The sequence below is a fragment of the Salvia hispanica genome, chromosome 1 (genome assembly GCF_029641045.1).
Source record: "Salvia hispanica isolate PSC_SH4W2 chromosome 1, Shi_PSC_v1, whole genome shotgun sequence".
In the NCBI taxonomy this organism is placed as follows: Eukaryota; Viridiplantae; Streptophyta; class Magnoliopsida; order Lamiales; family Lamiaceae; genus Salvia; species Salvia hispanica.
The window spans coordinates 53,403,766-53,427,695 of record NC_142692.1 but is presented as its reverse complement, the minus strand read 5'-3'; the positions used below and the strand labels follow the sequence as shown (position 1 = coordinate 53,427,695).

General features: G+C 36.4%; 2 protein-coding genes, 1 long non-coding RNA gene and 1 pseudogene across 8 annotated transcripts; 1 reads left to right on the top strand and 3 right to left on the bottom strand.

The window, feature by feature from the left end:
- Positions 1-890: 890 nt before the first annotated feature.
- Positions 891-4,145, bottom strand: LOC125222014 (growth-regulating factor 4-like; annotated as a pseudogene). Its single transcript, XR_016135832.1, has 5 exons — positions 3,965-4,145; positions 3,220-3,481; positions 2,532-2,880; positions 1,188-1,605; positions 891-1,105 (listed from the first exon to the last, which is right to left on the bottom strand). The product of XR_016135832.1 is annotated as a growth-regulating factor 4-like (transcript).
- A 6,386-nt stretch (positions 4,146-10,531) lies between these two features.
- LOC125222015 (growth-regulating factor 4-like) lies at positions 10,532-13,223 on the bottom strand. 5 transcript variants are annotated; one of them, XM_048124393.2, is made up of 6 exons: positions 13,070-13,208; positions 12,858-12,980; positions 12,320-12,600; positions 11,468-11,807; positions 10,903-11,279; positions 10,532-10,829 (listed from the first exon to the last, which is right to left on the bottom strand). In XM_048124393.2, the coding sequence occupies exons 3-6, from the start codon at positions 12,531-12,533 to the stop codon at positions 10,822-10,824; spliced, it is 939 nt and encodes a 312-aa protein (XP_047980350.1). In that variant the 5' UTR covers positions 12,534-12,600; positions 12,858-12,980; positions 13,070-13,208; the 3' UTR covers positions 10,532-10,821. The 5 variants fall into 5 exon arrangements, with proteins under 5 accessions (XP_047980350.1, XP_047980349.1, XP_047980352.1 ...); XM_048124392.2 differs by lacking the exon at positions 12,858-12,980 and having other exon boundaries at positions 13,070-13,223; XM_048124395.2 differs by lacking the exon at positions 12,858-12,980 and having other exon boundaries at positions 12,320-12,563; positions 13,070-13,210.
- A 3,603-nt stretch (positions 13,224-16,826) lies between these two features.
- LOC125218821 (uncharacterized) lies at positions 16,827-20,042 on the bottom strand. The gene is made up of 10 exons (XM_048120597.2): positions 19,702-20,042; positions 19,383-19,448; positions 18,968-19,148; positions 18,590-18,786; positions 18,415-18,465; positions 18,192-18,283; positions 17,957-18,015; positions 17,483-17,571; positions 17,288-17,392; positions 16,827-17,203 (listed from the first exon to the last, which is right to left on the bottom strand). The coding sequence occupies exons 1-10, from the start codon at positions 19,960-19,962 to the stop codon at positions 17,066-17,068; spliced, it is 1,239 nt and encodes a 412-aa protein (XP_047976554.1). The 5' UTR covers positions 19,963-20,042; the 3' UTR covers positions 16,827-17,065.
- A 1,279-nt stretch (positions 20,043-21,321) lies between these two features.
- Positions 21,322-23,567, top strand: LOC125219087 (uncharacterized). Its single transcript, XR_007176080.2, has 2 exons — positions 21,322-21,415; positions 23,051-23,567. It is a non-coding gene; the product is annotated as an uncharacterized LOC125219087 (long non-coding RNA).
- Positions 23,568-23,930: the final 363 nt, after the last annotated feature.

Here is a 23,930-nt window from a genome sequence, read left to right as displayed (position 1 = left end):
CGTCCCTCTTCCTCTAGACATACTTGAATTAAGAAAAATGTTTGAGAGATAATTTGGTTTGAAGTAAAATATTGGGTGATGAATGAAGGTATTTTATAGATGATTTGGATGAGTTTGTATAAAAAAAGTAAAAAAATAAAAAGGGTCATAAACGGTTCTATTTTGAGAAGTGGGGAAAAAAATTTAAAAAATTTTGAATTCGAACTTTTTTATGATTTTTTTTTTTTAAATGAAATAATATTAAATCGACGCCCAACCCACGTCGCGTGGACTGGCGCATGGTCCTCCGCAGAGAGCGCGCAAGAGCACGTCCGTGCCGTCGGCAAGAACACAATGGTGAGCAGTCGCTCTACTAGCAGGTGAGCAGTCGCTCTACTGTGCTAGCGGCACGGCCGTGCTCTTGTGCTATTGTGCAAGGCAGCGTTGTGGATGCTCTTAGTCGTTACGTAATTTATTTATGATTATATCCATACTTTTGTTGATCTTAATCATGTTATTATGTTATCCTGATGATTTAAATTGAAGCTTAATCCATTGAGTAATAAAGGCGAACAAAACCAAATCGAAATTGAGTAAACTGAATTTAACCATTGACTAATAGTGAACAAAACCAAATCGAAATTGAGTTGATCAAATTTAACCATTGAAATTCAATCTTGTTTTTTTACCATTGATTATGGGTAAAAATATAAACTATATACTTATTAGTATCTCCCCGTAATGCATAAACTTTCCAATTTCAAAATATTTAAACAATACATTACTCTACACGTCATTTTATTTTCAACTTATTACATTACGCTACTAATGATATGGAGCTCACTCTGTACTAACACTATTACACTACCATTTTTCTTTCTCTTACTTTACCAATTATACATTAAAATCCATGTCGAACCAAATATTCATACTTTTCAGGAGGGATAACTCAAAATTTGGCAGGTGTATGGCAGCAAAAAGCATTATGAGTACAATACGAACAATACAACCAGTCAACTTGAAGCTGAATCAGATGATACAGAGTGTACTTGAGATACAGCACGAGCAAGTAGAAGCAGCACAAATGATTTGCCTCTCGTATCTCTCGTCATCAACCTTCACGCATCTGCCAGCAACAAAACCGAAAGTTAAGTAATCTTCACTAATTGTTAGGAAAAAACAAACAAAGAAAAGAACTCAGGGCTCACCATTTGTAGTGTAAGCAGTTCCTAAAGCAAAATCAGAGGATGCCCTAGGGATTGACATCGACAGCTGAGTAGAGGTGAAGGTGCTTTGGCTGGAACCGTCGTTATCGAGATTGGACCACGATTCCTTAGTTGTGGGCCACTCACTGAAGAAGAGATGCTCCTGCTTCAATGTTGACGGTGAACTGAAATCACTCCCAAATAAGCCGTGCTGCTGCTGTTTTGGCAAGCTAGCATTATGGGCTCGAAGGCATGAGTCATATATTGTTGAGCAGAAGAAGTGGCTAGATATCGAGAATCGGATCCTTGTTTGAACAAGGAGCTAGAAGAAACATGAGAAGGCGTGAGAGCCCACGTGCCGCTGCCTGCACTAGGACCTAAATCCACACCTCCCGCCCTTCCAGAAGCTTCATGTGAGAAACTATGCTCACCGACATCATCACAAGAGGCATACGAGAGATTAGAAAGAGTATACTTTCCCAAATTGATTATCAATACTCTTATCAATTTTATGGAAAATAATAAGTGTGAATTTTTCATCATATAACAGCACAAAGTGCATGTAAAACCTAACACACCAATCTCATTGATTTTACATGTTTCTTTTAACATAAGTCATAACATAAGATCCTTTCTGTCAACAACTTTCACACCGTCCGAACCCAATCCCAGCTAGCCCCATGAAAAGAAAACACCCCACCAAGCAAATCAGTGAAGCCCAACTAGCAGAAATATTAGCTTCCTCAACACAAGAAGAATATCAAATGAGTTGCATTGATCAACACAGGCAATTGTGTGTGACGAGGCAACTCTTGAATAATCCCATTGCATGCGAATTAGAAGGAACTTGGTTACTGTTCACCTTAGAGAACTGTGTATCCCATTATTCCCATTCATATTGTAATCCCAGTAGCTTCTACTAACTTAACTACAGTACCTAAAGTTGATGGCTACAGAGTTCACCAGATTATATCATATTCCCTCCATCCGTCGTTACTTGTCCCAATTTGTCATTTCCCGTGAATATAATCTCATTTGTTTTTCCTACTTTTGGTAATGGACTCCACATTCCACTAATTTTATCTCACTCACATTTTATTATAAAACTAAAGGACCCATCTTCCACTAATTTTTTCCACCCACTTTCCATTGAGCCAAGTCAAAGTAGGAATCTTATTGGCGGACGGAGGGAGTATAGGAAACCATAGGACAGACTTTGCTATGATTAGATTAACAATTCACTTCAGGCAGTAGGATGAGATGAGTGCAATGATGTTACTTCATCATACGAACAAAATTTACTTATAGCAGCAAGATCAAACTAAACTATCAAGCATCAATAAGTACCTGAATTCCCTGCCACTAATCCCATATGGTCCCATATGCAGCTTTGATGCATTGCTCCCAACAAACAATCCTTTGGAATTAGCACCAGAGTACAATGGCACCTGTTGAGAGCTTCCACGGTCGGTACCTCCCCCATTAGATGAGCGGGGTACTGCAGTCAACAAGGACTGTGATGTTGGTTGAGATTCCACATGCTTTCTTGAACGGTTGCGACCACGGTGCATGTGTCGCTCACAATACTTCGAGTCTGGATGTGCATCTTTAGAGCACCTCCACTTCTTCCCATCTGTTCTCCGGCATCTCCCCGGCTCGGGATCAAACTTCTTGCCATAGTAGGAACAATAGTTCACTGCCATGAAAATGACTAAAAAAGTTAGATGGCATAACAAATTGAAGCATATCAGCCTTAATTTCAATCCATTTAGCATCCTCAATAATATCATGGCCTATAATCCAAAATTGCATCTTACAACCAGCAAACAAATCCAATTCTCAATGAATGATACAATAAAGTTGTAAATAGTTAGTTGCATTTCTTGTCCAAACAAGAAAACATTTACTCGGATTTTTGCAACAAAAAGCTCACTAACTTTACAGAAGCCTGCACAGATACTCCTAATTACCATCTCTTTTTTGCAAAGGTGCATATAAGAAAGCTCAATGTACAGACATCAAAAAGGCATATTACAGGGGGGATGGTTGAAGACATGGGCGGGCAGTCCATCGAAGCTGTGGCGGAACAGCCTAACGAGGTCTGGTGGCAGCGGCAGGCCAGCCACCAAGTACTTGTACACTATGGCTTGCTGCTCCAGCTCCTTGAGCTGCACTTGAGTGAATGGTGGGGTCCTATAACCACCATACCCCAGCTCTGCCGTCGTCATCGCTTTCTCGCTCATCACACACCTATAAAATCTCTCTATTCACCCCACAACACGAGTGAATACAGGAATCTGCAAAAGTAGTTGACAAGATTGCATTAAGCAAGGAGTACATAATAACCAAACACTGCACACAATCAAGGGAATGCTTCCTAGTTTTCATGCTCTTCATTTTCCAACTTTCAATTTTATCCCCTTTTTTAGGGTTGAAATTAGGGTTGAAATTTTTTTCGATTTTCATAAAAGCTGCTACCTTTTGCAGCAGAAACACACGCGTGCAGAAATTATTGGCAAGATGCACCGGAAAATGAAGAGCAGGGACAAAAACAAGGTGTCGATCTAGGGTTTGGGGAAAACATGGAAGAACAATCAGAGAGCAGAAATTGGGCATTAAAAGGTGAGATAATAAGTGAAGATGTTGGGGAGGAAGGAGAAATTGATGATGATTTGCAGTTTATGGATTAAAGTGGGGCAAATTCCTGGTTGAAAAGGATAGATCGAGAGAATTTAATGAGGAAGGTAGAAGGGGGTGAGAATAGAGGGGGCAAGTGCAACCTCAAACCTACGATTGGGTGAGAGTGGGGGTGGCCGTCGAAGTGCAATTAAGGTGGGTGGCGGTGGAGATGGAGATTGAGCTGCGGTGGTCCACTGTCGTTTAACTTGTTGCTTGATTGCTTCTCTTTGATAGTAACATTGCATCAACTCCCAATCTTTGTCGTTTTCTGCCTACATTTAACCGCTCCGATCACATAATGTATTCCCTAATTCATCTCTTACTCCACTCTTCACATGAGAGTGGACCCCGCTATGTTTATGAGGGGTGAGGTAGGAGATGAATTAGAAAATGGATTAGGTGATCCGGATTGACATTTAACACAGTTTTCATTTTGCCTTTCTTCAAAACATAGACTAAAATACCTTTAGTTATAAAATTTACATTTTTAATTTATTCAAATTAATACATGTGAATTCATGATTCGCAATTTTATAATTTAACTAAAATTTACATTTTTAATTTATTCGAATTAATACATGTGAATTCATGATTCGCAATTTTATAATTTAAAACAAACTTATAGCATTATTCTTCAAGAGTCAATAGTATATAGGAAACAGATCAAATGACAATGTTGACAATCCATTCACATATTATCTTCAAAAAAATAGGTTACTTTTATTGTTCTGAAATTATGTGGAACATAAGTATTAGTAATAGGAAATATTTTAAAAAACATATAAAAAGATCTAGAAGATTTGATTAAAATTGGATAATGAGTTTCACAATTTTATTTCATTATTCTCTAGGATCATATAAAATTAGAATTTTATTATATGATATTTATTTTCATAGTATGATTATTAGGATTTGATTTGATAATATTTACTCCTATTTTATACTATTATCTAATTTTTAATAATAAATCTAGAAGATTTTGTTTAAAATTATTTTTATTTATAATTTTTATTGTTAGAATTTGACTTATTTTTCTTAAGATATCTTTTGTCGTTATATTGTTTGGTCACAATAATAAAGAAATAAAATTGTAAAATTTGTACTCTAATATTAAAAAATTCTTCTAATTTTTTTTTATATTCCCTCCGTCGAGAAAAAAATAATTACATCTTTCAATTTTTTATTCACCAAAATTAGTCTTATAAAATAAAAAAATTACTCTCAATTTATTACTCAGTTTACCTTTATCCATATTTTTCTCTCTCATATTTTACCGACTTGATCTCTTTCTCTTTCATGTTATACTATCAATTTTGCATTAAAACTCATGTTATTTACCCATAGTCTATTTTTTTGGCTACGGGTAGTATCTTTACATATTTCCTACAAAGCAATATCATATTCTAAGAAATATAAAATTTCACAATTCTACTCCTAAACTTTTTTTTCATATACTCTATTATTTTATCTTATTAAATATTTCATCCAAACTAATACTCTCTCCATCTCAACGAAGATTACCCGATTTCCTTCTTGGTTTGTCTCAATCAAGATGACTCATTTCTAAAAATATAAACAACTTTATCTCTACTTTATTCTCCATGTTACTTTATTCTCTCTTCATTTAACACACAAAATAATGCTCCCTTCATCCCACTCTAAATTGAGCATTTCTAATTTGGCACGAGATTTACGTAGTGTTGTTTTGTGAGTTAATTGGAGAGAGGATAAAGTAAGAGAAAGAGAAGAGAGAGTGACAACCCAAAAAATGTATCACTTAGAATGGGATGGAGGGAGTACGGCATAAACTCTCGTGATATTCTCAATGCTGACATGATATGCATGTTGGCCCAGTCGGGGGTTGTAGATGTTGCCATAAAGAACATAGATGGAGCCTATGAATATGAGGTGATAGTGACCACCTCTTTCGCGTGTTGCTACGCTCCAATTATGGCGAAGTAGGGGTTTCCCGGGCCTCTTAGACGACATCACCTTCGAATATAGATGTCCTCTTGTCCAAAGAGTGGAAGTGTTTGACGAGGTAGTGTAAGGCATCACCTTTGAAGAGAGATGTCTTCTAAACTGTAGTATTTTCATGAGTTACGATTAAATTCCTTGTTCGTGCAATATGTGCGTTCTTGTATGCAATTAATTGTGTAACATGTGAATCAATTAATCTCATAATCAGTCGAATATATCAGTTCATCTTATTTATTCGTTTTTGCAAGTGTTCCATTGTGCATGGGTCATCATAACCGCAACACTTAGAGCATCTCCAACGGCGGATGTCGCGGTAGGACGTCGCGGAAGTCTGACCGGACGTCCGCCGTAGTGAGCAAAATGGTAGGACACGGACGTCCCGTGCTCCCGTCGGATGGGCTCGGATATCCGACCCACGGGCGGGCGGACGTCCGACAAAAAATTATTTTTTGTTTTTTTTTAAACTATATAAATAGGGCTTCTTGAACTTCATTTCATTCACACCACTTGTGTTGACAAGTTTCTCTTTCTAAACCTACAAGTTTCATTTCTACTAAAATGGAGTACAATAGGAACTCCCCCACCACGAGCGGAGGAAACACACCCACGCTTCCCACCGGAACGGAAGGAAACTTTGCGAGGATGAATCCCCAAATGGCAGGGATGAATCCCCAAATGGGGGGGATGAATCCCCAAATGGCAGGGATGGCGGGGATTACTCCCCAAATGTTCTACAATATGTACAATTGGATGAGTCAGATGGATGGGATGATGCCCGGGGCAGCGGGGATGGGGAGTATGCCGCCAAATATGGCGGGGATGGGGAGTATGACTCCGGGGATGAGTGGGACGATGCAGCACAGGAGCCCGAGGACGCCTAGAGAATCTGTCTATCGCTCATATATAGATTTGTTGTCCGACGATTCCCCTAGTACTGTTCCGGAGACTCCGTACGCCGGCATCGAGACTTTCTCTTTTGAGGAGTTGGGGCTATCGTCGATACGTGAGACTCCCGATGAGGCGGAGCCTGCTGCAAGGGGTAGGGGCAAAGGCAAGGGCAAGGCCAGGGCGGGCGGGGTAGGGGCACGGGCAAACCCCCGGGCTCTTCCTCGCAAACGGGGGCAGAGGAAGAGGAGGGTGAGGAGGAGCGGGGGAAGAGATCGATCTGGACCGTGTGGGAAAATGCCGCGCTTGCGAAGGCCTGGGTCGGTGTAGTCAAGGATCCCTATGTCGGGGCGAACCAGTATATTGACCGATTGTGGCATCGCATTAGTCAGGCCTACCTCACACTCAAACCGGCTGGGGCGAAGCCTCGCACTCCCGAGCAATGCCGGAAATAGTGGGATCGGTTGAGGCCTAAGCTCAGTCGTTTTGCCGGCCTCTACCAAAACAACCTGCGCATGGCAACCAACGGCATGTCTGAGGAGGATGTGAAGAACCGGGCCTTGTCCCAGTACCCCGACAACGAATTGAAGTTCAAAGAGTTTGACCAATGGGAGGCCATTCTCGTGGTCAGGAGTTCGCACAAGTTTTGTGCGGGTGTCGACTCGGGCTGGAAGCGGACGAAGATCAACTCTTCCGGTGAGTACAGCAGCAGTGCTGGTTCGCACGAGCTCCTCGAAGCCGAGGATGTGTCCCCGCTACCACGATCAGACTCTCGTCGTCGTCGTTGCCCGATGGGGCAAAAGGCTGCGCAATGGATGGCGAGGGGAAGCGGCGGCCGCAACGGGTCCTTCGAGGTCCAATCGGAGGCCCCTGAAGCCCCAGATGAGTACGACCGTCTCACCCGCGCGCAGCTAACGAAGACCCCGAGTCAGAATATGCATAGTTGGTTTAGCACGCACGATCCTGTGTACAAAAGGATGTGCAAGGATGTGATCGACGCATGTCGGCGCGATTTAGAAATGCCACCCGTTGATGATTATGGCGTCGAGATTGGGGGCGGGGACGTCGGAGGCGGCAGCGGCACGGGCGACGGGGACGAGGACGAGGAGGAGTGAGAGCCGAGGGTTGTATTTCTCGAGTTTTTATGATTATGTAATTTTTAAGTATTATGTAATCTTTTTTAAAGTATTATGTAATTTTTTTTTAAGTATTATGTAATTTTTTTTAAAGAAGTATTCGAATTTTCCCGTATTCCGTGTCGACATTTTAATTCCGTAAATTGAATAATTGTGAATTTAATTTTATTGCGGGAAGTCCTAGTGAAGTCTTAGTGCAGCGGAAGTCCTAGTGATGTGACAGTGAAATGGGAAGTCCTAGTGATGATGTGGCAGGAAGTTTTTGTGGGAAATCCTAGTGGGAAGGGCGCCACCGGAGATGCTTTTAAGTTTGCATGTCGTAGAGGGGGTGGGGATTAATCCACCCTTGTCTTCGTCAAATGCCAAAATAACCTCGGATTTGTAGATCGTAGTCGGATAGATAATCCACCCTAAGGGCTTCCCGCGGATTAAAGTTAGTTAGTACTCCTATTTGATAATAATCAATGCAAAGAAATGAATGGGGTTTAGACACTTAAATTAGAATATAAATTAAATGAGGTCAGATATGTAAAGCGGAAATTGGATTATAAAATTATGTAAATCTCAACAACATTCCATTTTGTTACTGTATTAAATTGTAAGTTGTAACTGGTTTGAAGTTACTCCGTCACTGGAAGTTGTTGAAGGCTAGGGATGAAATTAATTGTTGGGGTAATTTAAGTTGTTGGAGGCTAGGGCTGAAACTAATTATCGGGGTAGATTAAGTAATTGCGCACACCCACTTTTTATCCAAAATATATAATGGGAAATTATGCACAACTAAGACAAGTTTGATTGGTTGTTATGGAGCATTTAAACCTCTCAAATTAATTACACTCATCGATTATTTTTATGAACTTGGTATGGAATAATTTTTATAGGATAAACATGGAATGTTATATGATAGGATGGCAACTACATTTGTCCTCCACTATAATTGGATGGAAATAAAAGGATGTATTATACATTGGATTATAAAATTAAGGCATAAAACTATCCATTCGTGATTATTAATACAAGACCCGTTAAATATCAATTAGTAATGTCAATTGATTAAAAATTAGTTATAATTGACTTTCAAAAATTATCCAAAAATTTTAAATGATTATAACTATCTTAATTTAAATTATTTTTTTATACAATTTATATCAAATTAAAAATAATTTTATAAGGATTCTAACGAGATCTTAATTGCACATGTTCCGATGTCAAAATTAGAAGAAGAAAAATTTCTTTAATTTTCGTAGCTTTCATAATGTGTCAATATAATACATATAAAATGTCAATGCTTAATTGTGTTGACATATTCAATGAATCATATTGACATGTTTAATGCGCTTTATTGAGATTTTGATCCAAAATTCTAATTTTGATAGTTTTCTTATCTTTTTAAATTTAAATAATACTCTCTACGTCCCACAAAAGATGTCACACTTGTGGGATAACAAGAGATTTTAGGAGGTTTTGTTTTATGTGTTAGATGGAGAGAGAAAATGTAATTTTTATATTAATGTGAGATATAACTATTTCCAAAAATGGAAATGTGACATCTTTTATGGGACAAACTAAAAAGGAAAGTGCGACATCTTTTGTGAGACGGAAGAAGTAATAAAACAAAATTACACATGGCGATTTATAGACAACTAGATCTCTACAAATTTTATGGTTCTAAATTAGTTGTAGTTAGCAATTAAAAGTTGAGTTAGTAATTGATCACTCCGCATAAAACATAATCATAACTAAAATAAAATGTTGTAAAAGAATATGAAACATAAACTACTACGCCCTCCGTCCCATAGTAGATGCCACACTTTCCTTTTTAGTTTGTCCCACAAAAGATGTCACATTTCTTTTTTTTTATAGAAAAAACTCTCTCTCACATTAATACAAATATATTATTTTCTCTCTTCATCTAACACACAAAATAACACCTTCTAAAATCTCGTGCCAATTCCCTAGTGTGATATCTACTTTGGGGCGGAGGGAGTACTACTATAAATATTGAATTTTTATATTTATGCAACTTGTCTATAAAAACTTAGGGCAAATTGCCCATAAAGTTATGAACTTTTAAAATAGTTTGGTTTCTCGTGAACTTTAAATATTGCATAAAAGTCATGAATTTTTCTGGACTGTGTAAATTCCTCCTACGACCCGATAAATTTCCGACACAATTACTTATCCTACGTGGCGCGGTGGAGGCGTGACTTGCCAAAACTCCACTAATTCTGATTGCTTCTCTTCTATATTTACAATCTCTGACCCTGGAATTATCACAAACATGCAAGTAGCACAAATGGAAACATACAAATCAAATTCCATCCAATCGAAGTCAACATAAAAATAACATTAATTCCACAATTCAAAAATTGAACCCTAAATTTGTCATTTTCCAAGTCACACCTCTGGCGCCACATGATAAGTTTGTACCGAAAATCTATCGAGTCAGGTCGGATAGGAAATTTACACAGTCCGATAAAATTCATGACTTTCCATGCAATATTTAAAATTCACGGAAAAAATCAAATTATTTTGAAAATTCATGACTTTACGTACAATTTGCCCCAAAACATATAACAAAATATAAACCTAAATTGACAAGCTTAGTCAGCTATCTACTGCCAAAATTGAGATCCAAGCCACAATTCAAAAAATGATTATTCAAGATTTTTAAAAAACTAAGAATGTTGAGGACTTGATAAAAGCAATATTCCAGATTATAGTATACATAACATACTACTAATCCTCAAATGTATGTTAATCTCACACAATCATACACAGCTTTGAATAATTCAGGGTAAAACACTAGTCATCAAATTACATTTATTCGAATAATACAAGCAATCGATTAAAGGAATGCTGAATACCGATTGTGACAAATCCAATGGTTGGGGTGATATGTTATTATGGTACAACACAAGCAAGCAAAGAAAGTAGCTCACATTCATCATCCAACTTCAAGCATCTGCAATCAACAAAACCCAAAATTATAGTGAACTCTTATATAAATAAATTACTACTATACTAAATTGGCTCACCATTTGGAGAGTAAGCAGTTCCTGAAGTAAAATCAGAAGGAGTGGACATGGACAGCTGGGTCGAGGAGAAGGTGTTTTCGTTTGTTCCATTATTATCGAGATTGGACCATGATTCCTTGGTTGAAGGCCACTTGCTGAAGAAAAGATGTTCATGCTTCAGTGTTGTAGGTGAACTGATATCACTCCCGAATAGGCCGTGTTGCTGTTTTGAAGAGACAGGCTCATAGGCATGAGGCGTGTATTGCTGAGCTGAAGAACAGCCAAGCATTCGGGAATCAGAGCTTTGTTTGAACAATGAGCTGGAAGAAACTTGACCAGGCATGAGACCCCATGTGCCAGTGCCGCTGCCTGCCTTTCCAGAAGCTTCTTGTGAGAAACTACACCCGTCACCAACATAAGAGAGAAAAACATGAGGGAGATTAGAAAAGTGTAGCTTCTCATTAACTGAGATTCGGATGCCCAGCCACCAAAAATCATAACCAACCAGAGTACCAATTCATTGAAGGCCGTAGAATGAGCATCAAGTTGTTATTTAACTAAACAATCAAGCATCACTAATGAGTACCTGAATTCCCTGCCATACGGTCCCATCTGCAGCTTTGTTGCATTGCTCCCAACAGATGATCCTTCAGAATTAGCACCAGAGTACAGCGGCATCTGTTGAGAGCTTCCACGGTTTATACTGCCCCCTATAGAGGAGTGGGGTACTGCAGTCAACAAGGACTGCGAAGTAGATTGAGATTCCACAGGCTTTCTTGAACGGTTGCGACCACGATGCATGTGCCGCTCACAATACTTTGAGTCCGGATGTGCATCTTTTGAGCACCTCCACTTCTTTCCATCAGTTCTCCGGCATCTCCCTGGCTCAGGATCAAACTTCTTGCCATAGTAGGAACAATAGCCCACTGCATGATGAATGAAATTTGATTTCCAAAAAAAGTGACTATGCATTTTAGTATGCTAGAAGAAGTAAATTAAAATTTTAGCGTTTCATTATTGCTCAACCGCATACTGGATTTCTTCTCTATACACTTAATATCCAAATTAAGCCATGCACACAACCAATTGGCATGGGAACGAGCAAATCATATCCCAATAAATAAAGCCCTAATCCTACTCAACATAAGCAAACTTTCTCCATAGACACACCATCCAAACTAGAACATATATTTGCTGCAAATCTCAGTTTGTGTAACAAGAAAGCTCACAAATAGATAAAGCATACAGCATTATAATATTATTAACAAATTTTAGCAGCAAAATGAATAAACAGAAGCTTACACATTCCAAAACACACCACAGATATACAAACTCAACTGGAGCTTGCTAACATGCCTAAAGCTGATTTGTTATCATCTCTTTACATGTGAGAATGCAAGTATATACTCAGATAAATAACAAGAAGTTAGGGCATTACACGCAGGATGGTTGAAAAGATGGGCGTAGAGCCCCTCGAAGCTGTGGCGAATAGGCGTAACGAGGTCCGGTGGCACCGGTAGGCCAGCCACCATATACTTGTATATCATGGCTTGCTGCTCCAGCTCCTTCCACTGCACGTCTGTGAACAGCGGTGCCCTATACCCAAGCTCCGCCCCCATTCCCATCACCGAGATTGGCGCTTTCTCGCTCATCCTACCTCCTCCAAACTACACTATTTTCCCCTATTTCAAAAGATCAAATACAGCAGCACTAAGGAATCTGCATAAAGATATTGATTGAATTAGGGAAAACATAAACACGGATACATTTCTAATTTCTGCAATGCAGACTAAAGAGATTTTATCAATTTCTACACAAAATTGATAACCTAAAATAGTCCACATTTTTTTGGCAACAGAAATACACACACATGCATAATGCAATCAGAATCCGAATAATCAAAGAGGCGGGCGAAAATTAAAAATTGGGGAAATGAAAAAGGCAAGCCCACGCAGTCAATGTGGTCGTGCGCTCACCTTCAGCGGGGACAGATCTAGGGTTAGTCAAAACATGGAGAACGATCTGAGAGCGTAAAGTGGGGGAATAAAAGCTGGTGGGTGGCAATAATGAGCGAAGATGTTCGACCACAGTGAGACGCACTGATGATTTACCGTACATACAATAATTGGGACGAAATTAATGAAATTGGGGAAATTAAATGAGAGAGGAGAGGGGGTGGGAGGGCAACCTGCGATTGGGTGGCCGTGATGTTGCTGCGGCGGTGCGGTGGCGGTGGTCCAGTGGTAGTTTAAATTCTTGGTACCGTATGATGACAAACAGTGGGCAACTGGCAATCTTTGTCGTATTGCTTTTGGGGGTTGAAGATTCATAGGTAGCAATTAGTACATTTTCGATTATATTTATTCATCATAGCATTAGGGCACCCGCAACACCGCGTTGCGAGTGGGTTGAAGATGGCTCGCGAGCTAGCGCGCAACGCCTCCCCCACCCCCACGTGGCGCGCTGTGGTGTGGGCCATGAGTGGCATCAATTTGTGACAATTTTAAGTTATTTTTTAAATTAAGATTAATAAAAAAAATTCACTTTCCCATATTATTGTTTTTTTCAATTTTTTTATCGTCTAATTTATGTAACTTAACAAATACCTCGTTAATCACATGATTTTTTTTATACAAAAAAAAACTCCCCCCTGCTCATTTTTTCTTCTAAAAATTTTACATTCTCTCATTCTCAATTTAAGTATGGCTGACCAAAGGGACTATGTATTTCACCGCTTAAAATAAATTATAATTTTAAAATTTGAATTTTGTCATTTTCAAAAAATTTAATAAAATTGTCAATATCGTAATATTAAAATTATTGAAAAAAAATTGAAATGAAATTGGTGGCATCCATGAAAATTTAAGAGAAGATATATTTAAGAGATGAAATAATATAGGTGATGTTTCTTCATTAAGAGACGTAAAAAATGGTATGAGTTTCATGAATAGTGAAGAGAAAATATGAAAAGAGACGGATAAGAGTCAGGGTTGTTGACGGCCTTAGCAACTGTAATCTCACTATTCATGGTCCAACACCACTTTTAACTATTTTTTATTGCATCTCTTAACTAACGGACAACACCTGAAACGATTCATCACGTCCATTTACTACTACTCCCTTCGTCCCAAGGTATTAGACCAACTTTCCTTTTTTGGATGTCCCAACATATTAGACTCATTTCATTTTTTAGCAAAAAACATCTATCTTATTTTATTCTCCACCTACTTTTTTTTCTCTCTCTCTCCCCTACTTTTTCCCTCCCTCATACTTTACTCTCTCCACTTTAACTATTTAAATATCAATTCCTTAAATCATGTGCCCAAAAGAAGTGAGTCTAATACTCCGGGACGGAGGGAGTACTATTTATGGATATCACTATTTCATATATTCTTTATTTTTTTGTTCTCAACCAATTTAATTCTAATTAAATATTATATTAAAATTATAATGACATTTTATAATTTATTTGTTCTCTTAACTAAAGGATATTTATATAAAAATGACATTTTATTAAATATAACACTAAAATGATAATTAAAATTCCATAATTGAAATGCTAAATTCAATTTATAAAAGCGATAAAACCCATAATTTTTGATTGAGAATGCAAATAAAATATTTTAGAGAGAAGAATGAGTGACAAATAGTTTTTTTTTATGTAAAAAAATGGATAATGAATAGGGTATTTATATACTTCCTCCATTCGAGTATACACTTTTTTCTTTTTAGTACATCCCACAAGAGCATGCACTTTCTAATTTTGTAAAGTTTTTCTCTCTAATGAGGTAAGACTCATTCTTCTTTAATAATATTTCAATTACTGTTTCTTTCTATCTCTCTTTTACTTTATTAAGTATGCATTAAAACTCGTGCCCTACCAAGAGCCCAAGAGCCCATACTCTTGTGGGACGGGGAAGTGTGATTTATAGATAAACTGGATATTAAAAAATGAAAAAAAGGAAAAAAATGATAATATTTGATGAAGGGGAAACATTTATTTTTATAATTTTCTGAAATTTTTAGTTAAAAAATCAAAATCCCCAACAGTCAAAACGACGCCCACTTACAGAGGGACAAGTGGGCGTCACCGCGCTTTTGTATCGCGCCACATGGCAGGGACGCGTGGTTCCACCAGAAGGGACTGTGATCTCCGCAAATGGTCACCCTCTTGGACGGAATGCCTACAACAGTGACCCGTCCAGCCGAATCGGGCACCGTTGCGAATGCCCCATAGCCTTTTCGTATCTTGTCTCATTTTTCTATTTCGGTCAAACCATTTTGCATATTTCATTTATTTTTTAATTATTTCGTTCATATATACAAAAATAATTTTATTTATGAATACCATGAGTTTTCAGAAATTGCAAATTATTAGAGTGAAAAAGTAAAAGTGGCAAGAAAGTTTTCATAAATAAAAATGAGACTAATTTTAATGGACAATGAGATTCTTTCGTGTAATGGTTGAAATATTTGGTAAATAGTAAGTGTGTCCCAAATTTCACTAACTTATTTTACTCATATTTTATTATAAAATTAATAATAATATAAAAATGTTATAAAATTAATAATAATATAAAATGTGACTTATATTCTATTAGCTTTTTAAATGTACATTCATTTATATTTTTTAAAATATATATCGAATCAAAGTGAGATGCACATTGTCGAATAAATATATTCCTTGTCAAGGTTCAAGTATTCTAATTTTAATAAATGACTCCATAAAACAAGTAAAATATGCTAGTGATGTTTTTTGTAATAGCACATATTTTGATTGGAATGATGTGATATTAATCAAGATTTAGCCTACTTTATTTGTTGAGCATCCAATTGTGAATGTTTCGGGCACCAATTTTGATGATCCCTTGCTTCGTGAGATTGTAAATGGTAATTATAGATTTGCATATTATGTGTTCCATACTTCCATTCATTGACCTAAATTAGAGAAAAAGATCTCTGACTTACACACGTATACACGCTCACATAAATCTATACTTATATATATAGAAAGAAAGATGGGAATTGGATTGACGACCAAAGAAAAATCATATCCTCTCTATTCACCATTAGAATATCCATAGACCACAATGATCAGACTAGTGTGAAAGATGGGAATTGAATTGACGACTAGAGAAAAATCATATTCTCTCTATCCGCCATTAGAGTATCCACAATGATTGGACTAGTGTGAAAGATGGGAATTGGATTGACGACAAGAGAAAAATCATATTCTCTCTATCCGTCATTATAGCATCCACAATGATTGGACTAGTGTCCGCCCATTGCCACATCAGGTTGTCATCAGCATTTCTTAGTCCGGCCCTTTCTTCTGCAGTGGTATCGGACTAGTGTCTGCCCTATCAATTAAAACTCACTTTTCATTTAATTTGTTATGAAAAGTGAGTGTAAAAAAAGTTGGCGGAATATAAGTCTCACTTGTATGTATTACTTTTAAATGAAATGTGATGAGTTAGTGGAATGTGGGACATGATTACCAATTATAGCAAAAATAAACCGGGACTCATATTCGCAGACGGACTAAAATGAAAAAATTAGACTCCTATTCGCATACGAAGAGAGTTCTACTCAAATACAAGGGGTGAGGGGTGGAAGAATTGTCGTGCGATAAAGGTGGAAAACTCATTGTGAGACGAACCTAGATATCTTTGTCACATGCTATGTTTTTGGTGAAAATTGGAACCGAACAACACATTAGAAGGAATTAACAGAAGTCATGGGTCATCCTACAAAACATGACCATATAAGAAGATTTTCTCTGTTTGAAAAACTAGTAGTTGTGTATTATCAATTTCATATTTCTTTAAAAGTTGAAATTTTTGTTCTTAGTGCATACTTTCAAAATTTTTGTTCTATAAATTTCCATTTTATTGTTGATACATTAAAAGTGTATTCTTTGTTTGTAAAGGGTCCACCAATCTCAATTATTAGTTGTTACGTGTATTTCATCAATCTCTATGGAACTGATCATATGTTTTAAGTATTTTATCAATCTCAACTAGTAGATGTCACGTGTATTTCATAAAGCTTGATGGAACTGCTTATACTTTTGTGCATCTCCTTCTAAAAACACCCAGCCATGAGTTACGATCAAACCTCAACGACACTTCCATCCGTGGCTTGTATATGTAAACGACGAAGCAGATGAAACGACAGCCTCTGCTCAAATTAAGCAGCCATTGAAGCCTTTTCTCAGGGCAGTTTCATCCAAGTTCCTTCCTATAAACACAATTTTGTTTGTACGTTTCTCCTCTGGCCCCCATTCCTTGCCCGGGCTTCCATCGAAAAAAGCATGGACTGCCTGTTAACAGAAGATATGGCGTATCAAAATTGTGTGATATCAAGACTTTGCCAAGGAACATCGAGAGTTGAAGAAGATGATGACCTGGAAAACATAGCGCTGCTCAGACCCACTCACTGACAATATTCCTTTCATCCTGTAAAGATCATCGCCTTTCTCTTCCACTAATGTATCGAGCCAATCATCAAACTGAGTTGAGTCACCAGCCATAGCAATGTTAACAACTTGGAATCGACTTCCAACTATAACTGATGTTAGAGTAGGAAGAGGAACCCTTACATAATCGAGGTCTAAGGTCCCTTCGGAAACAATGCTGACACTGGAGACGGAAGAGTCATGTACATGATCATTCCCTTTGTGATGATGCTCTGTAAAAGGATCTCAAGTTAAAAGAAACATACAAAATAAGTAAACCACTAAAGCTCGACTTGAAAAAAGAAAATGCAAAACACTAAAGCTCTGGAATCATAGCCAAGCCTACAATGGCAGGAAATGTATTCAATAAAGTAATATTCATGAATTGGTCCTAAAATGAAACAATAAAGGGAGAACACGATGACTGGCCTAGTTTAGACTTGCTCAACTCAGCCAACTATACCAAGAATTGATTGCTCCAATCTCGATTCATTCCCAGTTTCTCTTTTTCATATATTTCCGTGTTTGTCTCACGTATCATCAGCATAGAGTTTTGAATAGGAACATTGAACAATGTATGAAATCAAGACTAAAATAGACAAGTTATATCATACTCACCATGTCCAGTTTCATGATGATGAGAACAATGAGAATCTGATTTAACTTCAGCTTCAATCCTGCACACCAAAATGCGTTTAAATATCAATGCAATGGTCTGCTAACTATGATCATCACAAATATTTCAATTAGTGCAAAGTGAGTTTTAACACACACACAACAACAACAACGACAACAACAAAAACACCAGCCGAAATTAACGATTTCGCTTTCAAAGAAGATAAAGTTATAATACCTGTCAAGATCATAACCTCCCACTCCTAAAACAAAGTCCATGTCAACTAACCCATATTTAGCTCGTTTTATTTGTGCCATCCCATTGATATGCTGAAAAATGACCAAATATCATGCTTGTGAAACAAATAAGAGTAAACTACATAGTTAGGCCCTATAATTTTCATCTTCAGAACCTAGATGATAAATTCTTATATAAAGAACTTGAATCAGAAAATACATACCTTAACTCTTTTCATCAATAACTCCACTTCAGCCTCACTAGCTAAATCTGTCTGCCGATATTAACAGAATTAGATAAGTGCAAGATCCTAGAACTTATTGAAGCTCTCCAAGGATGTATATTAGCTATAGATGAAAAGTATTGATATGCTTCATATAATTTGAAAATATGCATACTTTATTTATAATAATACGGTCAGCAAAAGCAATTTGTTCCACGGCTTCATTCACCACAAATCTAGGCTTAACTTCATTTAAATGTTTGATTGCATTTACGGAATCCACTAAAGTAACAACCCCATCAAGTTTCACATGACGTGAGAGAAGCTCGTCGCTGTAAAAGGTTTCAATCACAGGACCAGGTTTCGCAAGACCTGAATAACAAACACCACCTCATCATATGTCAATTAGTCTGGATTAGACAGAGTCGTGAATGAAAAAAATAATCAACAATGCGTAATGACTAAATTCTACAAGTTCCTCTCCAGAAAAGTGTAAGGAAGCAAATAAAAAAATAGCACCTCCTCCATACCGAAATTCATGCATTTAACATACCAGTTGTTTCGATAACAATATGGTCAAATTTGTCTCGCCTATTCTTCACCAACTCCAAAAGCATTTTGACAAGATCTCCACGCACCGTACAACATAGACAACCATTATTTACCATGATAATCTCCTCGTTAGATGAAGAATGGCTAGCAACTAGCGAGCTATCGATATCTACTTCACCAAACTGCAATCAGCACATATCATAAGATTAACCTCAATATAGATAGTGTGACATCAAATATCATAATTTTTTCAAACAGTTCCTCTTCATTGATTTGTCCTTCTCTCTTCAAAGTTGATAAACATCTAACTATATGATTTTGACAGCATTAAAACTTTCAGCATCTTACATATGTTTAACCTCGTCTTCGGGATAGAGACAATTATTATACAATATAAACGAGCAACAAAGCCATACCTCATTCTCTATGACAGCAATCCGCTTTCCATGTTGAGATGTCAATATATGATTCAAAAGCGTGGTCTGCATTTATCAAAATTACGAAAAAGTTCAACAAACAAAAGAGCAGTATCCTCATACATTCAGCAATGGAATTTAAAGAGATCGGTACTAGGATAATCCAAAACCATTCACGACTTCGATCAAAATCCAAGGTTTAGCTATAATTCCAAAAACTTCAATAGAAAAACATTTCTCCTTTCAAACGGAATTACACTAAGAGAGAGAGAGAGAGATCGCATCGGAAATACGCACGCCTAAAGAGTTGATAACGCACCTTTCCGGAGCCAAGGAAACCGGTGATGACGGTGGCGGGGACACGGTTGTCGAAATTGAGAGCGGCGGCGGAAGAGTTCAAGTTCTGAGTGATCGATTCGGTTGCGTCGGTGGAGAAGCTTCTGGAAGGGAAATTGCTTCCCTGAGAAAGGAAAGAATTGAAAATTACGGGGAGATAATTAGCTAAGCGACATGGTGCGGGAGAGTTGATGAGGGAGCGAGGTGTCGTTTTGGCTAGCAGGAATGCGACAGCAGCTGCCATTGGAGATTTTGAGATTGAGCTTACAGTTGCACAGGAAGTTTAAACCCTAAACCCCAAAGGTTTTCGTTTTCTCTTTTTCTTTTGTTTTTAGCGTAATTGACAAATGTAAATAAGAACAAAGTAGTACAACAAATTTTAGCACTGTGGTATCATCGTTTTTTTTTTTTTTTAACAATGAAGGTCAAAACTGCTCTTAATATATGCCAATTTTATGATTTTGGTCATATATTTTATTTTTTGAATTTTTGTATCCTGAAATTCACCTCGAATTACAATTGATCCTACACTAACATCGATTTTTAAACGATTTTAATCCGATTTTTAAACGATTTTAACCCGAATGAGACTGTTAAAATCATCAAAATCGGATTAAAACCGTTTAAAAATTGACGGAATTGTTAGTGTATGACCAATTATAATCTGAGTTGAAATGTTCAGATGAAAAATTCAAAAGATAAAATATAAGATCAAAATCATAAAATAGGCATATGTTCAGGACTAATTTTGGCATTTATTTTTTTTTCTTTTTTTTTCAACTCTTGGAATTATTTTTTTCCTAATAATTGGGCTTGTAGTTGAAACTGATAGTACTACTTATTAATTTATTAATTTATCATTGGTAAAGGAAGTTGCAAATGGGGAGTCACTCTGCAATTTTTGAGTTGATGAAAGATAAACCGATTTATTTAGAGTCACTCAACAATTTTTTTTGTTGAATTAAATTATAAGAGTGAACTATAAAAAAAAAGTCTATGAACGATTAATGGTTTCTGATAAAGACTTAATTAATAACATTTGAAGTAATTTTTCACTATTTCTAACTATTTTTGCCCTTTCTTCACTTTTTAATTTTAAAAATATTTTAGCATTTTTGTTTAATATTTCTATCGTATGCATTCTCTTTCTTCTTCTATTTCTTTATTATTGTTTTATCCTCCATTTATTTTTAATTTAATCAGGTTTAACAATAAATATCCAATACACATCAAACTACAGATATTAACAAAAGCTTTAATTTTAAAATAAAAAATTATACAAACTAATTTGTACATGAGCGTTTTGGCAAGATTTATGGTTATGTACTACACAAAATATATTTTCGTTATATTTTTAATAGGAAGAGTAAGTATGAACATTGTTTTTAGGTTGTGTCTTACATAAAATTTAAGCACATCGGCTATAATTTTGTCCAAAAACATATTCATATAGAGAAAATTTAAATTATTAATAGTACTTTTTACAGGTAAATGTAAAAAACATTATTAGACTTTGTATATTTATTTTGGTAGCAGTTAGCAGTCTAAAAATAGCATGTTAATAACATTTGAGTGCATAATAAAGCTAAGGGGAAACATAACACACAAATCTTTTCCTTTTAATTTGTTCTATAAAATCTACATCTTCCCCTCTACTTTTGAAACCCCGTTGTTCTTTCCTCTTCGAGAAAAAGGAGGTATGCATTTTGTTTCTATTATGTGTGGACATTTGTTTATATGCATTAAATTCCAGAATATTACAAGAAAAAATAAATTTAACTGAAATTCATATATTTTGAATCTAGGTTTTCGTTCTGACAAAATTGAATTGGTCAATTTCATTTGTATAATATTCACATTTTACATCTTATTTTGCATCCATACGCTATGCATGTCAGAATTGCAAGACTCCAACATGCTCAACCAAACTTTTTATATTTGTTTAATTTTTATGGTATTCGATATTAGATGAACGTTTTACCAGATATAATCCTCTCATTCAATCCTACAACATCGGGGAAACATCAAATTGGGTTAAGTTGCTTTTTGCGCGATTTAATCATTGTGAAATCTAATTCAACACTACAACCAGGGGAGGACAAAGAAATAATATTGATAGGAACTATATTTCTTAAATTTTATTTAAAAGTATATATTTTTGTACGATTTTAGATTATTAATAAGGCTTATATATATAATAACTTATGCTAAATTTGGACAAATCTAAAAATTAGAAGAAAAACACTAAAAGAGCTTGAGCCCCTAGTGACCACTATATAGATCCGCCCATAACTACAACAATAAATTGGACTCGTGCATTTACAGTATACATAGATATGTACTCTCACCGTCCGCCATTAGGAGTCTCAATTTTTGGTGGTACGGGTTTTAAGAAATATTAAAAAAAGTAGATGGAAAAAAAGTTAGTGGAATACTGGTCCCACTTATATATATTAGGAGTAGTTTTAAATGAAATGTGAAAGGGATGAGTTAGTGGAATGTGAGACCCTATCACTATTTATAGTAAAAAGTGAACTGACACTCCTATTCGCGAACGGACTAAAGTGAAAAAATGGAACTCCTATTCGTGGACAGAGAGAGTAGTTGTTATCAAAGAAAATAAATAGTATATATAACATTCCTCTGTGAGAAATAGTTTTATTTTTTCCAATTTGATTTTTATCTATAAAAATTATTTCATTTTTGGTAATATGACACACCACTTTTCTTCATTATCTATCTTATTTAATTTATCTTTAACTAATAGTAATAATCTAAGTATGTTTTATATATCTCCTATAATTTACTAATTTTACATTAAAAGATATGGCGTTCACTATGAATGATGCAGGTACCAAAAGCTATTCTAATTACTGCATAAATTTTATTATTAAGATATGATGGAATGAAATGAGGGTGAAATGGAATGGAGGTTGGAATGGAATGAAGATAGGAATGAAATGTCAATTTCCTTGGATTTCATCTGCATTTTTATCCATTCACTCATTCATTTCATCACACCAAGCAAATGAATAGAATGAAAGTAAGAATCACATTCCATTCCACCATTCCATTCCATCGTACTAAGAAGCCCCTAAGAGTAATATCGTTTCAGTTTAAATTTAAACAAAACGTCCGGTATAGTACTCTTCTGTCTTACTTCATACTATAGTATTTTTCTCTCAAATTGAATATATTAAAATTTAGTTACTACTATATCATTAGGGATCCTTATCAATATTTATATAAAGTTCAAATTTTATGATAGCATAAATTTTTTTTTAGAGAATGAAGTACTAAATTCTAATTATAGTCCTTTGTTAATTAAAAAGCGGGAAGAGAAGAGAGAGCAACGACATGAAATCCACAAGCACCATCACCTCCATCTTCCTCGTGACGGCCATGCTCGTCCTCGTCCTCGTCCTTTTTCTCCTGCCCACAACTCACGCAACCCTAAAATCTAATGTCAAGTATGCGGAGGGGACGAACAACCACACCAACTACTTGAGTGTGCGGTGCTTCTCATTCAGTGATGATGGTGAACCACCTTGCCTCGGGGGACCAATACGAGTTGAAGATGATGAAGCGGGCGGTCTACCCTTCCTCCACCATGTACATTTGCTCCACTAACATGGGCACCTTCGTCCCCTAGAAAGACGACTAGTGACGACTATGAGACGGGCGATTTGATGAAGATAGTGCATATAGATGGGAACCAAACCTCAATCTTTGTATGTATTGAGGCTATTTTGCAAACTAGTGTTGTTTTTTGTACAAACATTAATGTTGGATGGCATGACTAGATCTTTATTTAATCTAATACAATTTGAACTTGTGATTGATATTTTATGTTTGGATTTGGACTTACAATTGGTGGTATGTTTGTGATTTTGTGTCAGTTTATCCCCTACATGCAGAAGCAGAAGTACTATATATCGTAACGGGAAAGAATAACGCAGTAAAATTATACTTGGCTGGGCAAACTCAAAAGGAAACTTCCATGCTGCCAGATTTCCATCCCCAATCTGAGCAATTTTCGTTGAATTCTCTGTTCCATTTTAGAGGAAGTCGGCCCATTTTTGTTGGATTTTTTGTGTTCCATCTTCGACGATTTCAGATGAATTTTTGGGTTTCGCAATTGCTGTAAATTCAATGATTTCATTAGAATTATTTTATTCCTTGTTAATTAATGAAATTAATGGGATTGCCATA

What these genes read in the sequence shown, in the direction of transcription:
- LOC125222015 (XM_048124392.2), bottom strand. Translation starts at nt 12,533, where the DNA reads ATGAGCGAGAAAGCGCCAATCTCGGTGATGGGAATGGGGGCGGAGCTT. An exon ending in TCTTTTCAACCATCCTGCGT is followed by an intron (nt 11,808 to 12,319) that starts GTAATGCCCTAA and finishes TTCATCATGCAG; the next exon opens with TGGGCTATTGTTCCTACTAT. An exon ending in CCGTATGGCAGGGAATTCAG is followed by an intron (nt 11,280 to 11,467) that starts GTACTCATTAGT and finishes TGACGGGTGTAG; the next exon opens with TTTCTCACAAGAAGCTTCTG.
- LOC125218821 (XM_048120597.2), bottom strand. Translation starts at nt 19,962, where the DNA reads ATGGCAGCTGCTGTCGCATTCCTGCTAGCCAAAACGACACCTCGCTCC. An exon ending in TTGCTGTCATAGAGAATGAG is followed by an intron (nt 19,149 to 19,382) that starts GTATGGCTTTGT and finishes TGCTGATTGCAG; the next exon opens with TTTGGTGAAGTAGATATCGA. An exon ending in GGAGGTTATGATCTTGACAG is followed by an intron (nt 18,016 to 18,191) that starts GTATTATAACTT and finishes TTTGGTGTGCAG; the next exon opens with GATTGAAGCTGAAGTTAAAT.